The 15,572-nt window shown below is 39.7% G+C and overlaps 1 protein-coding gene across 2 annotated transcripts in view; it reads left to right on the top strand.

Moving 5' to 3' along the window:
- Positions 1-15,572, top strand: part of LOC118776655 (corticotropin-releasing factor receptor 1-like) — a 78,146-nt gene that overhangs the window by 53,768 nt on the left and 8,806 nt on the right. For both annotated transcript variants that reach the window (XM_036527138.1, XM_036527146.1), the window contains exons 7-9: positions 6,359-6,479; positions 13,568-13,721; positions 14,326-14,386. In XM_036527138.1, coding sequence (XP_036383031.1) covers positions 6,359-6,479; positions 13,568-13,721; positions 14,326-14,386 — 336 coding nt within the window. The remainder of the gene's footprint in view (positions 1-6,358; positions 6,480-13,567; positions 13,722-14,325; positions 14,387-15,572) is intronic.

Genomic DNA, 15,572 nt, shown 5'->3' with positions numbered 1-15,572 from the left:
GTGGTAATCAGGATGCAGTATGTGATATGCACAGAACCAGGAGAATGTCTGTTTCTATTTTGATTCCCCCTTGACACTGCAGCAAGATGAAAAGGTAGCAGACCCTGCAGCACATGGTTCTCAGTAGGAGGCCGTAGGGGGTGGGCAGTGTCCAATGCCACCGAACAGTCTGTAGGAAAACCAATACCCTCACGTCAGCCTGCATGTGACAGCGGGTGCTTACATCCAACAGTCTATGCTGCAGCCCACAAGTGAAACAGCTCAAAATTCTAAAGGATTTGATGCATCCTGCTGGTGACAGAGCTAGCCATCTAAGGATGTGCTGGGTGGCTGAGTCCGTTCATTCATGCTGACCCCAAAAGGGAGGGACTCGAGTGTCACCAAGAGTCTTTCGCCTTTTTTTCTCGTTAGCAATTCAGCTGTGTGATGCGGCTCTCTTACCCTCCAGCCTCATGCACGGTGGGGAGCATCAAGCATTGACACGATAGCAAAAAATTTTTCCACCAACACCCAAATTTAGCTTGTCTGATAATAACTCAGTCGAAAACCGACGGACAATGGAGGGCGCAGCAGGGAATGGAATGAAGATTTACCAAGGCAGCTGTGTGCATAAGAGAATTACAATTCCTTCTGAAGTAAGCACCATTTGCACAAAATACCTGTGGAGGCTCAGGAAGAGTATATGTTGCAACCCAAAAGGAACCTATACAGATTTAATGTTGAGTTTTTAAGGTACAGCCCCTCCCCACTAGGGCTGGGCGATATAGCCGTCGCAGTATACAGTATATAATAGCTATTTTTAGCGCAATAACAGCTATCCACGGTATGTGGCGCGAGGTTTCTTCCCGTATTTTTTTCCCTTTAGTCATACCTGATGCGGAAGCACACCTCCAGTTTTCCGAGGCCATGTGAAATACTTCCGGGGCAGAAAAACGCCACTCGTATCTATTCAATGTTGATATCACAGCAACAGCACTATGCTGCTTCCATGTGGTAGGTAGAAACACATGGCTACAAAGATAAAGAATGAAAACATATGCTATGTGTTTTTCAAAGCTAATAGGTAAATTAACCAACATATAGATACAAGTGATATTTTTCTGCCCTGGGAAAAAATATGGGAAGAAACCTAGCGCCACATACCGGGGATAGGTGATATTGCGCTAAAAATAGCTATTCTTTATCTCGATGGCTATATCACCCAGCCCTACTCCCCACCCCACCACCAGGGCCCCACTTTATGTGAAAAGGAATCATATTAGAGATTGACAGCTTTCTTATTCTGTCATTGCAATAATCAAGCAATCAGCGAGTGCTATGGGCCATAAAATGGATAAACACACAGAAAGTGTTTGAGAGGTGCTTGCCTTTCCTGGGGGTGGAGGTGGGCCGGCGCAGTAGCTGGATGCAGGAATGCAGCCCACAAGCACACTGGCAGTTGGAAGGGTCACCAACACTGCAGTGGACAACCTGCTTTCTCTGTCCATCCCTCCTCCTCTTATTGACCTGCCTGAATTTTTCTCACATGGGGCCAGAGCCATTACTCAGATTAATGTCTACTTTTGCTGCATTTTAAGTCTCCGTAGAGCTATCACAGAAGATAGTTGGGTCACAGGGATAGCAAGGCATGCACTAGGCCCTTGAAAATGAATAATGGTGATGCTGGTTACTACCCCCAAAAAGGTGTAGTCACTTATCTGGGGGAGATGCTGCAAATGGCCTCAAGTCATTCAGTTTGTGTTGTGTTCTACGGCAGAATTGAAAAGCACACATTTCTTCAAACTACGCTATCTTTATTTCAATTGCTTCTCTTTTCTCAGCAATTCCTGTTGTTCTACAGATATTTTTCACATCAGTACTGGAAATATTACAAATGTTACAGGTTAGGTAGGTGAAATGATGCAGATCTGTGAGCTTTATTATGAGTCTGGTGATTGTCAATATTTGTCATTGTAATGGTTAGAGGATCGAAGTCAAGCGCAGTTGTTTCCTTTTACTTAACTGTCCATTAGGCCCCTCAGGGAAGCTGATGGGTGTCCACAGCGTGCGCTGGCAAGCGAGCTGCAGGCGGCGTCATCCGCACCGCCAGGCGAGCGCAGAGGGAATGTGTGTAATTGTACAGTCAGAGGAGAAAACCTTTTATCTTCGTGGGCTCATCATCATACCCCTCTGCACCACAGTTCTCTGGCCCATTGGATCAATTTACTACCCCTCTTCCACAAATAGAAGTGTACGTAGTGCCCCCTCCCACCTCCACTTCCGAGAAGCACAGATGAGAATCAGACACAGAAAACAAGGCCTCCTCAAAAGCGGTTTATCAGGGGGGGATTAATAGGGGAGGCCATTCATCTTTCCATGAAGGGGGGTGGGTGGGTGGGGTGGGGGGGGACCATGATGTTAAAAACAAGGATCACACTGATTAAAAGCCTGCTGAGCTCATTCACTGTCAGACCGCCACAGATCCTGTAAGGCAGCAATCAAATGCAGTCCTCTGCTAACCAGTCCCCTGATGTAGAATTAAATCTGTGCCACTATTCTCCATCCTCGCCTGCCATTCTGTGCCATATCAGATTAGTGTTGGCATTACAGGGACATTTATAAAAATGCTGTGCTCTGCTGTTTCCGCTCACAATAATTCATTTGAGGCTTAAAGGTATAGGAAAAGTATTTCTTACTTTTTAAAATTTCTTCACTAGGAGTTTGCAACATTGTGAAGGAAAACAGCAATATAACTTTGCACATTTTTCTGCATACCAGTATTGCACTACTGCCTGTTACATTTATAATCCTTTATGGAGGTGGATTTAAGCAGTAAGGATTTTAATGCCTTCAAAGTTGTGGTTAGTGTGTAAAAAAATCAACTCTTCCCACAACAAGAGAACAATCTACCTTTAAGGAGAGCTATTTAATCAAAATGGCCACAAGAGTATTGGAGCAGGAGAAAGGTAAAACCAAACTTGATTTGGGGGGTGTAGGATCAATGAGGTGCCACTCCGTGCCATCAAGTTTTCATTATTACCTTGCAGAGTACTTTTAGTAATATTGGTACAGCCTGTCTGTGCCCTAATCCAAAGCCTTTGATTTTGCCTTTCCCGACAGCACCCAATAGGTAACTCATTTCAGCAATGGGAAATCACTTCACGTGTTTCACCACAGCAATGTCCCATTCCCTGTGCATGGCTCCTCTATTACTGTGCCTCAACAAAAGGTCGTTCGAAACACTGGAGCCCAGCCAGGAAACAGGGAGCTTCTCACATAGAACATAGTGCCCTTATACTACATGCACCATTCCTTCTTTAATACAAACAGCAAAGCAAATGTGATGTACAAAACAAAAAGAGAAGGTCACATCCTACAGGAAAGAGTTTAAGCAAAGGTTTTATTTCGTTGAAAAAAGAAAGGCACATGCTTCACATTTAGGAGTTATATAGCATGCCGTGAATGCATTTGAAGTCTCTACTGAAAACTGTTGTCTGTCAGTGCCTTCGTCCATTTGTTGCCAGAAAGCACATCATTAAATTAAATTAATGCCAACGTATACTTTTACATTAATAAAACATACAGTACTGGCTGATATGCCTCTGGCATCAGTATAGAATATTCAGGATCATGATAGCTGCACATCAACTAATGAGAGTCTTTCCTTGGCTCATTTTTTGGTGCTTTGAAGAAAAGATATTAAGCCAAGGACAAAGGCTTCTATCTTAACTCACCATTTATATGTAATTTTAGACATCCCTTTTGTCCCTCTGGTTGGTCATCAGCTGACTGGCCTGAGCAGTCCTTTTGCTCAGTAAGATCTGAAATGTGCCATATTCAAATCCTGTGAGAGGAAAACCATATAAGGTATAACACCAACATGATGTCCCCCAAACCTTGCCCTCTTGGCTCTCACTAAAGCAGTATTGACTGTGTTATGTTATGTGTGAATGCTACTTACGTCAGTAAATGTCATTGAGTTTGAGAATTGGTCAAGTCCCACAAGGAATGAGAATAGTAGTCGGCAATGAGGAAACAGCATCAACAGTGTGAATGAGGTCTTACAGAGAACAAAAGGAATGACCTTTGCAAAAGTGGAGAAGATTTGATATTTGAGGTAAATCATTTAAGTAGGATCATGTATAATGCATAGAAAAATTCCCCAGTGCTGCTGACTGTAATGTAGAATTTCTCTTTACATGACTGATCTTTTGCCCCAGAAGAGTGAGCAGCACACTGAAGTGTAGAGTGGAGCAGGGAATGCTTTTGCCACGAAACTTTGGCTAGTCTGGCCTCTGACTCAAAGAAGCAAATCCACATTGGTTCCACCATCAGTGACAGGATACCCTTACACAGTTTCACCCCTGACCCAAACCTCCACCTGCTGAAAATCAGCTTTCCTCTTGTACCCAGAAAACTAGACTGTTTGCTGTCCCCTGCAAGTTTATTACTGGAGCAGTTACAGTCCATAAACAGTAATGTGTTAAAAAATAATAATAAAAAAAATGATGCATGAAACCTGCTGTGGCTAATCCTCATGAAGCATGATGACAAACCTGTCTGGAGGACAGATCACAGTTTAAGATCACAGAGAACATGGTCTCAGCCCCTGTCATTTTTCAATAGGTCAGAACTTGAGTGCCATTCTTTTTTATTTCAAATTCAAGCAGTCACTGTGCTCCATGTGTGAACACACATTTGTGTCTTCAAAAGTAACAGATTTGGTTTATTATTTTAAAATTATGTGGAGTTAGCATCATCACCACCATGCAACCACTCATCCCACATCTCAGCATGTCTCCATTAGGACAACGGGTCATCCCTGCTGATATATGGATCCATGAATTAGAGAAGAACCTGATCAGATTTTGATTATACTGTAGAGGGGCTGAAGAGAACTTCAATAAGAAAAAATGCTACAGCTTGTTCTTCAAAGCTATATGCCACTCACACATTTCGACAACGGGACCTGTTTCATTTTCAGTAGTAAATGACCCCAAAGAAATGCTCCGTACTTGCACCCACACCAAAACTACCCAAGGGGGACACTGCTGGTAATAGTATTCAGGAGAAGTCAGTTCCAGGAGAACAGGTGGACCACTGCAGCAGAGCATCACCCCCCTCTCTGGGGAAGCTTGAAAACCTTCATTACACACAAAGCAACCCCCAATGCCTTATGTGAAAAGGAGGTTAATCGCAGGATTAATCTTGATGATTCCTGGCTGTCTAGATGTGCTACTATTTTTTTCCCTATGTTGAACTACTCTGTCCATTTTTTGTTTCTTTGTATGTATGTTTGTTGGTTTTATAGCAGGCTTCATCTTGATGGGAAAATGAATTCAAGACACACAAAAGGTTTTACTGAGTAGAGCCTGCAGTATTTTGTTATATGGTCCTTTTTTCTCCATATGGACAAATAGATGTGTCCCATGATACCTGGGGAAGGAGGAATTTGGAGGATCAGACAGAGATAGCCCCCTGCTAATTTAAAAATCCTGTCAAAGAAAGATGGAAATAGAGAGAGGGTGGTGAGAAGAGAGGGCATGCCTGCTCTGGCTGGTGTGCCCACTTGCAGATGGGTTAGATATAAAGAGAGATAAAGAATAGAATGTTTGAAATCTCTAGTCTTTTTCTCAAAACATTTATTAGGGGAAAACTAGTCTCTGAAGGGGTGCATTTTTCTCGTTTTTTATCAATAAAATAAAAAATGAAAGAGAATATGGTGAATGATCAAATATTGATAATGTGCCAAGCTTAAAATAGCATAAAATGGTGCCTTTTCAAAAAGGTGATATGCAATGTTGGTAATGAACCCTGGCAGAGAGTGTCTAGGCACTGTGAGCATTCTGTTTCACTCATCTGAGGCATAAAAGGAAAATACATTCTTGCCAATTGGCAGGACCATTTTGGGAGTCTCAAACTTTGTAAGACCTTGAAGAAAATGTTGTAGTACATACCAAGAATATTCCAAAGAATGTAAAGTGTTTCTCATTTTGTCATGAAAAAGGATTATTGATAAAATTCTGTAATTAGGTAATTACCTGTAAAGTTCAATATTTCATTTTAAAGATCAAATTTTATAAGGTGAGGCTGCCATTTGAATGGGCAGTGAAAGCATTCTTTCAGAAGGACTTGGCACAGTAATTTTGCCTGTCTTGAAATACAAGAGAAAATTCAGAGGCCAAGCACAAATCCTTATACTAGCAGGAAATCAATTAGTGTCCTTCAAAAAGTGACATTGATCTCTTGTCTGCGTACACAGGGCCTCTTCAATCAAATGTGTTTTGTACACAGGGATTGGTTGCTGCTGCGACCGGATCGAAGCTCATCCTGTCGTTTTTTTTTTTGTTGTTGTTGTTTTTTTTCCGCATGTTGACAGGAGCATCCGATGCCTGAGGAACATCATTCACTGGAATCTGATCACTGCCTTCATCCTGCGAAATGCCACATGGTTTGTTGTCCAGTTGACCATGAACCCCGAAGTTCATGAAAGCAATGTGGTGAGTTGGGCCGCAGTTCAAGTTAGTTGCAAACTGGCCACTGGATTAATCAGCTCTTGCTAGATCCACAGTTGTTTCTCTACACTAATCACACAGTTGAGTTCCTTGACTGATTGCAGATCCAACCTAAAGCCTATTTTTTCAGCTCTCAGTCTGTTTTTAGCAGTCAGTTTTCTACTCTTCAGATATCCTACAAGAACTGGGCCTCTGACAATAGAACCAGTGAAGTCTTGCCCTGATGTGACAGTTCCTCCCCCTTGGATAGACTTACAATCCTACTTCAGTGAGTGCTCATTAAGTCCTCATGAGAGTAAAAATGACAGTACTGTTGATTAATTCTTCCAATGCCTTCAAGACAGCTACTGCTGCTTCTAAGATGTGCCAATTAAATCATCCAAGGCTTTAATTGAAAACAGTTGAGGGAGGTCTGGGAAACAATAGTCATTTGGAGATGTTTACAAATGGATAACACCCAAATGGACTTAGAAACAATTAGTGGTGAAATACTCATGTCTAGGTTCACTAAGGAATAATTAGTACATTTTCACATATTCCAACCATGACAGGCCATGAGCTGTAATCAGTTTCTAGCTTCTGTAAACAATTTAATTGGACAACAGGATTTTATTCTGCATTCAAGTGTACATTAACAGTCTGATTCACACTTGAAATAAATGTGCATAAGCCACCAGTGCTTCCTGGGAGAAGTCCACGAGTCTGTGACCACTGTATGATTCTGACCTGGGAGCTTTAAATGGCCTGTGTAGGAGATGTGTGTTTGAGGCAGAGTTTGCCCAGAATGAGTGTGTGTATCACTTATTGCCAACATATGCATATTCTGGTACCTAACTCAATTTTCTGCCCATAACCCTTGTGATCAGGAAAAGGTGGAATGAAATGTTTGTGTAATATGTACTGTATGTGTAACATGTGTAACATCAAAATAGACAGGGTACTTAAGGTTAAAACCTATAGAAAACTGCATTTCTATTTGATACACACTGTATTTTCTTACATTTGATAGTCTCACACATTTATTAATATGTTGAACATTTTCTTTATTGAAACATGATATTATATTCTTTCTGAGGTCTGAAATGTGTGCGCACAGATGGCCAGTAAAATGTATCAATGAGGTACACCCCATGGATTGCTGAACATATAAAAAATAACTCACCTTGGGTACTCACCAGTATGATCAATTAATTCAGCTATCATAATATGTGCTCATTGGTCATATGTTTTACCACATGTGTATATAGATCACCTCAAATAATGTAAGCACACCAGAGGCCATGGCCATTTCTATGTGATGTGCAATGTATGAACTTGGTTTTAGCAACTTTTTGGAATGGAAGAAAGAGTTTTAACAATATCAAACAATCATGCTGTACGTGGCACATCACATTCACAACATCCAGAATAATGTCTTGAAAGAATGAAAAATGGCATTTGGCAGCTTTGATTTCACAAGTGAACCTAATTCAGTGAAAGCACTGAAATGAGCTTCTAAAGCAGCACAACACAAGAGATTGGCATATCTTCTCACTGCAGTGGACCCTGAGAAAAACAATACGTTGTTTAAAACAAAACAAGCTGAAGTAAGCCTGTTTGAAACTGAACCAGTATGAAAAGGCCAGAGAGAATGTGCACTCTCTATCTGTAGATAGGTGTGGGGATAGGCACTCAATTCACAAGAGTACACTTGTCAAAGTTGATACCGTGGAATTTTAAGGACCAAGGAAAGCTAGAGCCCATTTTCAAGGAAAATGCAGAGGTTAATTAATTTTTTTACAGTTTATTGCTAAGCTTTGAAATCTCTGGAGTGGTTCTGAGTTGCACTTGGTTTCTCTGACAGTAGTATTTGGTCTCAAATTTAATTAGATAGAGTCCTGGCAATGCATTGTCATTTTTCACATTGTAGCTGAGATAAAGTATTTGGATTCAAGACTGATGATAAATGGTTCTGGTCTTGCTGGCTGCTCAAAAAAAAATTGCTATTATTTCTTTTTATGAGCTTATTGAGTTTTTTTTTTTTTAATAAGGAGGTAGACAAAATAAAGAAAAGACCAAATAATGCAATGGAATAATTGGAATGCTATTATACAGATTTTGAACTGTTTCCAGTGCAATATTTCCAGTAGACCATTCTTGAAGAAGGAAACCCTCCAGTTCTTTGAGAGACGAAGGAGGTCGAAGTCCACAGAACTACACAGTCCACAGAACTTCCCATAAAGGTTCAATAATGTTTAGATCTGGTGACTGGGGAGTCCATGGCAGGTGTCTGAGTTCATCGTGGTGTTCATGAAACCAGTCTTGAATCAATTTTGCAGTATGTCTGGAGGCATTATCCTCTTGGAATATGGGAACATCTTGAGGAACAAAGGCTACGTTTACATGCACATTAATTATGTGATTTTAATGTTATTAAGAAAATACTTTGAGCTAGGTAGAAGTTATGTTTTTTATGTAATTAAGCTCTTAATTGCTGTAAAAATCATTGCAGTAATTGTGGTTCTTTGTACTACAATGTGTATGTCTTAAAGAGAAAGTCAATGGTTGTACTATAGGATGCACCTGGCTGCCTAAAACAGCTTTGTATTCCTTGGCTGTAATTCTACTATGTAGAGTAATAATCAGACTCAGTGGCTCCCATGAGATGGCTGCTCATACTATAACAGATCCACCACCATGTTGAACAGCTGGGAACAGGCAATTCCACATTTTGTGCTCATTATTCCAGGTTATTATTGAACATGGGCCTTGGTTACAAGTGGTTTCCAAATGGCAGCCTACCATACATATCAGCTTTCTGATGCTCAGGACACACAGTTTTTGTTGAGACTGGGTCATGGAGGTGTAGATACAGTTCTGTGGTAATTTTATAGGCTGTTGTTTTGTGATTTTGAACAACTGTCCTGCTAAATGGCAATCTATCCCTGTCAATGAGCTTTGACATGTGACCACTGTTTCTTTTCCTGATGCAGCAACTGTCCCAAGCTTCATAAATATGGAAGCCCTCTTCTTGTACATAAAAGCTTCCGTTTGATAACACGGAGGGACAGCAGGGACAGCATACACAGAACTCACTTTTTAGTATCAACAAACTGAACTGATATAATATCAAAGTTCAAAATTCTGGTATTTTGACAACCCTAACACATATAGGAATGTATTTTTCTGTAGTTTATTCTTTTGTTTTTATATTTGACCCATTGCCATGTTTCAGAATTATTTGCTACAATCCATTGCAACAAGGAAATATTATTCAGCTGCATCTTTGAAATTAGGTGGAGCCATCAATATGAGCTTGAGTTCTATATTTAACACATTTCATGTATCTGTCACATTAACGTGAAACTTTTTTAATATATCAGCCAAGTGGCATTGGGGGACAGATTTTTTTATCACTTGTCAGCAAGTAGATCTGATAACATCTGAGCGTGTCACCTCTACAACAGTCCTGCGCCCGCAACCCCCTCACCCCTCTGACAATCCGTCTCTCACCCTGAACAGTTTGATTAGAGCAAAAGAAAGGCTGCAATGAAGTTGTGAATTGAACCGTGGCTTCATCCTCGTGAACACCTCTGACAAGGCGAGCATCTGCCATCTGATTTTGGCTGTTCAAATTCACAGTTACACAATGTGTTTGCAAATTCACAGTTACACAATATTTTATTCTGGGCAATTATATAGTCTGCTCTTTGCTCTAGTTCTGCTCTCCTTTCTGCCCTTTGGTCAAGTATGTGAAACTATAAATAGAGAATTTATTAAAGCAAGGAAATGTGTTTTTATGTACAATTTCTTGTATCAAATAATATATTTATATTCTTCCTTTTGGATATAGTGCTTAAAATAACATATTACATTAGGGCTGTTGTGCTTTGTTGATTAATTGGTCTGACAACAGCTTCAGCTGTCAACTAATTTTTGCATCCAAATTAATCTGGGTCAAACTTTTCATGGGTACTTTCTAAACAATAATGCTGGTACTGTGGGAGAGCCATTGAAGGTCTTTCCTCCCTTATTTATGTCTATTTTATTCTAAAAATACAAAGAAAATTTTCGTAACTGTTCTTTTGTCAAAGCAGGCTATGTATGTTAGCCAGAACTATGCACCGACAGTACGCAAAACATTTTGATTGTGATTGCAATGGTTCAAGAGGAAAGCTGTAGCATATAGTTGTTTAAACAGTTTGTTTCTCTTGATACCCTGTCAGGCTTTTTCTTTGCTCACATCATTGTTCAATGCATAGGAACAGAGTAAAGTAGTTTTTGCCACTATGAAAAATAAAATTTTCAGTGCAGTACAAATGTCTGCTCATTTAAATTTTCTTGGAGAAAAGAAAGGACTCAATGTGCTAACATCCAAGAGGAACATCTTTCTGTACTGATGGGGGTTGAGCCACTCCATTTTCCTCTTTTGATTGTCATTGATCTAAATCCATTTTTCAAATGAATAGGTGGCTGCTAGATGGCTGGATTTACATCATGTACCTTCAGGAGCATCTGTACTTCTGTGGCAACCACAGCTCTGTTGGAGATATGAACAAGCGTGTTTGAAGATGGCTGCTGTTTTAACTGATTTACAGTCACCCACTAAAACACATTGCTCCTGTTATTCTAACAAGATGAAAAATGATACGACAACAACAGGGTGTTATCTCATATTCTATTCAGCAGCACGTATTTCCCTGGCAAGAGGGTTTGTTCTCCATCCAAGCTGAACCAAACAGTCGTATCATTTTCTCCAATCTCCCATCACATCTTTGAACCAATGAATTATCCTCAGAAACCTTGACCGCACCTGACTCCAGCTTTCCTCCAAAACGGTGAGAGTGAAATGACCTATTTTTAGGATGAGACGGTGGAAATGGAAGTGAAAAAGTTCAGCGCCCTTTTGGCTGAAGAAGAGAAGGGTGCAAGTTAGAATTAGGAATGACATTTACAGCTTCCTTAATATTGTCACCTCAAAATGAGGGTTGTTTGTGTTAAACTGAGCCATGCTGGCGTACTTCTCTCAGCTCAGACTCAGCCGGAGCTCCAGAGTGGCAAAAGTGAAGTGATGAGAGCAGGTTTTATTTTGGAAACAGATTGAAGCATCAACAGGCCAGTTGATATATAACCAAAACAGAGCAACAGAGCCCCTGGCAGGATCACTTCTTGTACTTCTACTAATTAGCGCTCCACGTGGCAATTGGACTCCAGACACTCTGGGTCCGGTAGAGGCTTTTTTACAGACTTTGTCCCCTGGAGTTGTAGTAAGATGGTATCTGATGATGTAGTGCTCTCACATTTCTGCAACGAGAGTACATGCAGTCAGCAACAGAATGCAGCCTAATGAAGTACCCGTTGTATTTTTTTATTTCTTTGCACATTGTTTTAAGAAGTGGGGGGGGGGGGCTTCTTAAAATCCTCAGTGTGGACTGCTTATCTGAGTAAACAGTGTGTTTTTTTCTGTGTAGAAATGGATTTTACAGATCAGTCATTATTTAAATGATACTCGCTACTGGTTTGGAAGGTAAATAGGTGTTATCAATGGCTGCCTGTTGAAATAATTACAGAGTATCAGTGTAAAATCGAAGTGGTTCATCAGTTATGTGTGACTTTGAAACTGTAATTCACTCTGGCTATATGAACATTATATGAAAGTTTTAGCTAGCTATCTAGTGAGAGAATGTTCAAGACTAATAATACGCAGCTAGCTGGGGTAATTTATTTTGGGGACATGAAAAGGAGGTAGCTAGCTCTAGGTATATAGGTGAAGGATATAGAGAAATAACTGGCAGCTTTTGTTGCCAGTTAACAAAATGGTGCACTTTTAGTTATCAATGGCCTGAAAATATGAATAAACTTAGTATGGTGAAGGAAAACCAACTACACTGTCAGGAGATACTTGCGTAATAAAAGGCTATGTGTTGGTTATTTGTTCACATTGTGTAAAATTGTATAAAACATTGATAAGCTGTACATGTGTAAAAGTCACATTGCAACTATACAGTATATATGTAAAAACTACATTGGACCTATACAGTATATGTGTAAAATCACATTGCCTCTATACAGTATATGTGTACAACCACATTGCAACTATACAGTATATTTGTAAAAATTGCATTGCCATTATAAAGTATATGTGTAAAAATTCCATCGCAACTATATTGTATATGTGTACAGTTACATTGCAGCTGCACTGTACATGTGTTTAAATCACATTGCAACATTGTAAGCCACTCATAAAACATCCCGTAAATCTGTTTACAAAAAATTTACATTAGATACATAAAGAGCAAGTAGTGTGGTGACGTCTTTGATGGATGAATAGCACGTAATGATCACAATGCGGTCACCACCAGCATCCAGTTTGCGTTCATTCTGCTTTGTTCTCAGACACTTGTAGCATCCTTGACATGCTGTTCTGTGCTGTTTTCTCTGAAAAGTGTGAATTTATGCATTGCAGTCATGTCAGGCAAGCACCCAAATGATTCTTAGAATGCTGGTAGTTACTCCTTTTTTATCAAGTACAATGTCTTTACGTTATATGTCTTTATGATGTAATGCTTTTGTGCACTTTGATGTGATGACTAAGAAAGGGTCACTCCTGACCTACATAAATTTTAGGTTGCGTAAACAGTTGCATAAACAATATGGGACCTTTACATAAGATGGTGAATTGATGTATGTGTGTATTGCATTTACTGTGCAAATGAAAAATCACAGTAAGGGAATGAATTCCTCCTAACCCAGTGCATTTCTCAAGGTGGAGGGGATGATAAAGGTTTGAAAATGCAGAGAAACTACTGTAGAGTAGGGTTTTTTGCTTGTCTTTAGGCACCACTCAGTTTCCACTTTGACCAGTGGAATGTCGTGGTCATTTCTCTTTACTATTTTGATTACAGAAATCAGTCCTTCATGTCTGCCAAAAATTCCTAGTTACATATTCAGGAAGAGGCCGTTTAAAACAAGAGACTGGCTGATCCTGTCAGGTTTCTGTTGTGTTTTTCAGTCGCTTGGGGATAGGGACCTTTATCACATTAAACTTACCATCATTGTTGTGTATACCATCTTTTTTTCCCTTTCTCCCTAAGATCTGGTGTCGACTGGTCACGGCCGCATACAATTATTTCCATGTGACAAACTTCTTCTGGATGTTTGGCGAGGGCTGCTACCTCCACACGGCCATTGTCCTCACTTACTCCACAGACAAGCTACGCAAGTGGATGTTCATCTGCATCGGATGGTGTGAGTAAACCAGCTCTCCCTAGTCATGTCTGTCAAGGATGTGTTAATGGCTGAAAATGCCTTATGGAAGGAGAATGGTATTTAAAGGGCATTAAGAATTGCTTCTCATCTTCCTTGTGTTATTCAGATATGACAGAAGAGGAAGACATATCACAGGGCTCAAGAGCAATGCCAAACTCCCCAAAAGCAGTATCACACTGTTACAGAAATATGGCAATAGTTTATTATATTCACAGAATGTCTGAGGATTGTGAGTGCTAAAAAAATAGCATTAATTGTGTCTGCAAAATGAACATTATCAATAATGTTCAAGATATTCAGGATCCAGGTCCAAAATCAGCCTGAATATTCAAGTTTGCTTTTGTCTGCCTCTAAGACAGCCTTGTTCATAACACAAAGGATGTGTTGAACAAATTTTGACAGCTAGAATCAGCATTAATTACTTTTTCTGCACAGTTCTCCAGTGTTTTTAAAGAATATTATTACTTGATTGATGTAAATAAGGGATTCATAAAGGGATTCTTACAAAAGTATGCACAGTGGTGAGATTTTTTTTTTTCATTAAAAATGTTTCATTCATTTAAAATGTGATTTGTTATGACAGGCATCCCTTTTCCAATCATCGTTGCGTGGGCAATCGGCAAGTTGTATTATGATAACGAAAAGTAAGTTTGTTTTTGAAGTTTATCTATAAGACTGTTTATTATGATTTCACTGTTTCTGGTGTTTCCCACAACAGGCCACGTAGTGATGGACAGTCATAACTGTGAATTAAAGAGATGGATACTGTTCATTAGTTCCAATTATTTACATAATTGCATTCTCTGCTAGATCATTAAACAATCCATTTTAAATTGGCCCAAGGCATTTTACAGTGTAATGGGTGTTTTTAGGGACTACTGCGTGACCCATCCACTATGCTCAATATCTCAGTGTCAAAAGGGCAATTTAAATTATCACTAGTTGTCAATCCAGCATCCATGGCATTATTCAAATGAGGAAATGAGGTTATGTGGGTACACATAATGTGTGATAATCAAGGCAAAACAATGACAAATATTTCAATCCTTTCAGTGATTGAATAAAACGTGATGAGGCTGGGAAACACTAGCTGAGGAGCATCTTCTCAACCTTGCAATTTCTGTCTGCATTCAGTTTCCTAATAAGCATTTATTGCCACCCATGCATTTTCAATATCATTCAGTGGATTTTATCAGCCAGGTATGAAGGATGTTGTAATGCACTTGCCTCTGCCCCACAACATGCCAATCAGAGGTTACTTTACTAAAATTTAAAATCCTGTTTTAAATATGTCTTAAGTATTTTAGAAATATTCTAAATCCTAAAATATTGTGTTGCTTCAGGGGCACCATTGTAGCGATATTACGTCTTACTGTAAGTGGGTTCAGCCTATTGCTGCACAGTCAATCCACAGGGCAGCACAGGCTCTGCATTAGTAACCTTCAGGTCATGTGTTTGCGTGGGACACAGCTGTTGTAACCACAATAATTTATTGTATCTGAACCGCTTTTGAAAAACACTGACTGCTAAAGTGGAGTTGCAGAATATCTATGATGTAAAACCAAAATGATTGCAATAAAGGTAAGCAAATGCAATTGTGATAATGTAACAGGGCATCCCCAGGTCAGGTTGGTTACAGCAAGCAAGGACCAAGTCACATATTCTACTGATGGTGTGCTTGTGCTATGCATTGCTTGACTTGGCAAGAAACAGTTTTCGTTCTGAGGTATAGGCATAAGTGTGAAATTCATCTGGGAGCTTGACATTTTTTGGGTAAACAAACAGCCAGCTAGACAAACTGCCTGAAATGCCTAAACATTTAGTTGGCGT

The sequence above is a fragment of the Megalops cyprinoides genome, chromosome 1, assembly GCF_013368585.1.
Source record: "Megalops cyprinoides isolate fMegCyp1 chromosome 1, fMegCyp1.pri, whole genome shotgun sequence".
NCBI classification, from domain to species: Eukaryota; Metazoa; Chordata; class Actinopteri; order Elopiformes; family Megalopidae; genus Megalops; species Megalops cyprinoides.
Note: the sequence above shows the minus strand (reverse complement) of the source record. Positions and strands in the feature narration are given on the sequence as shown.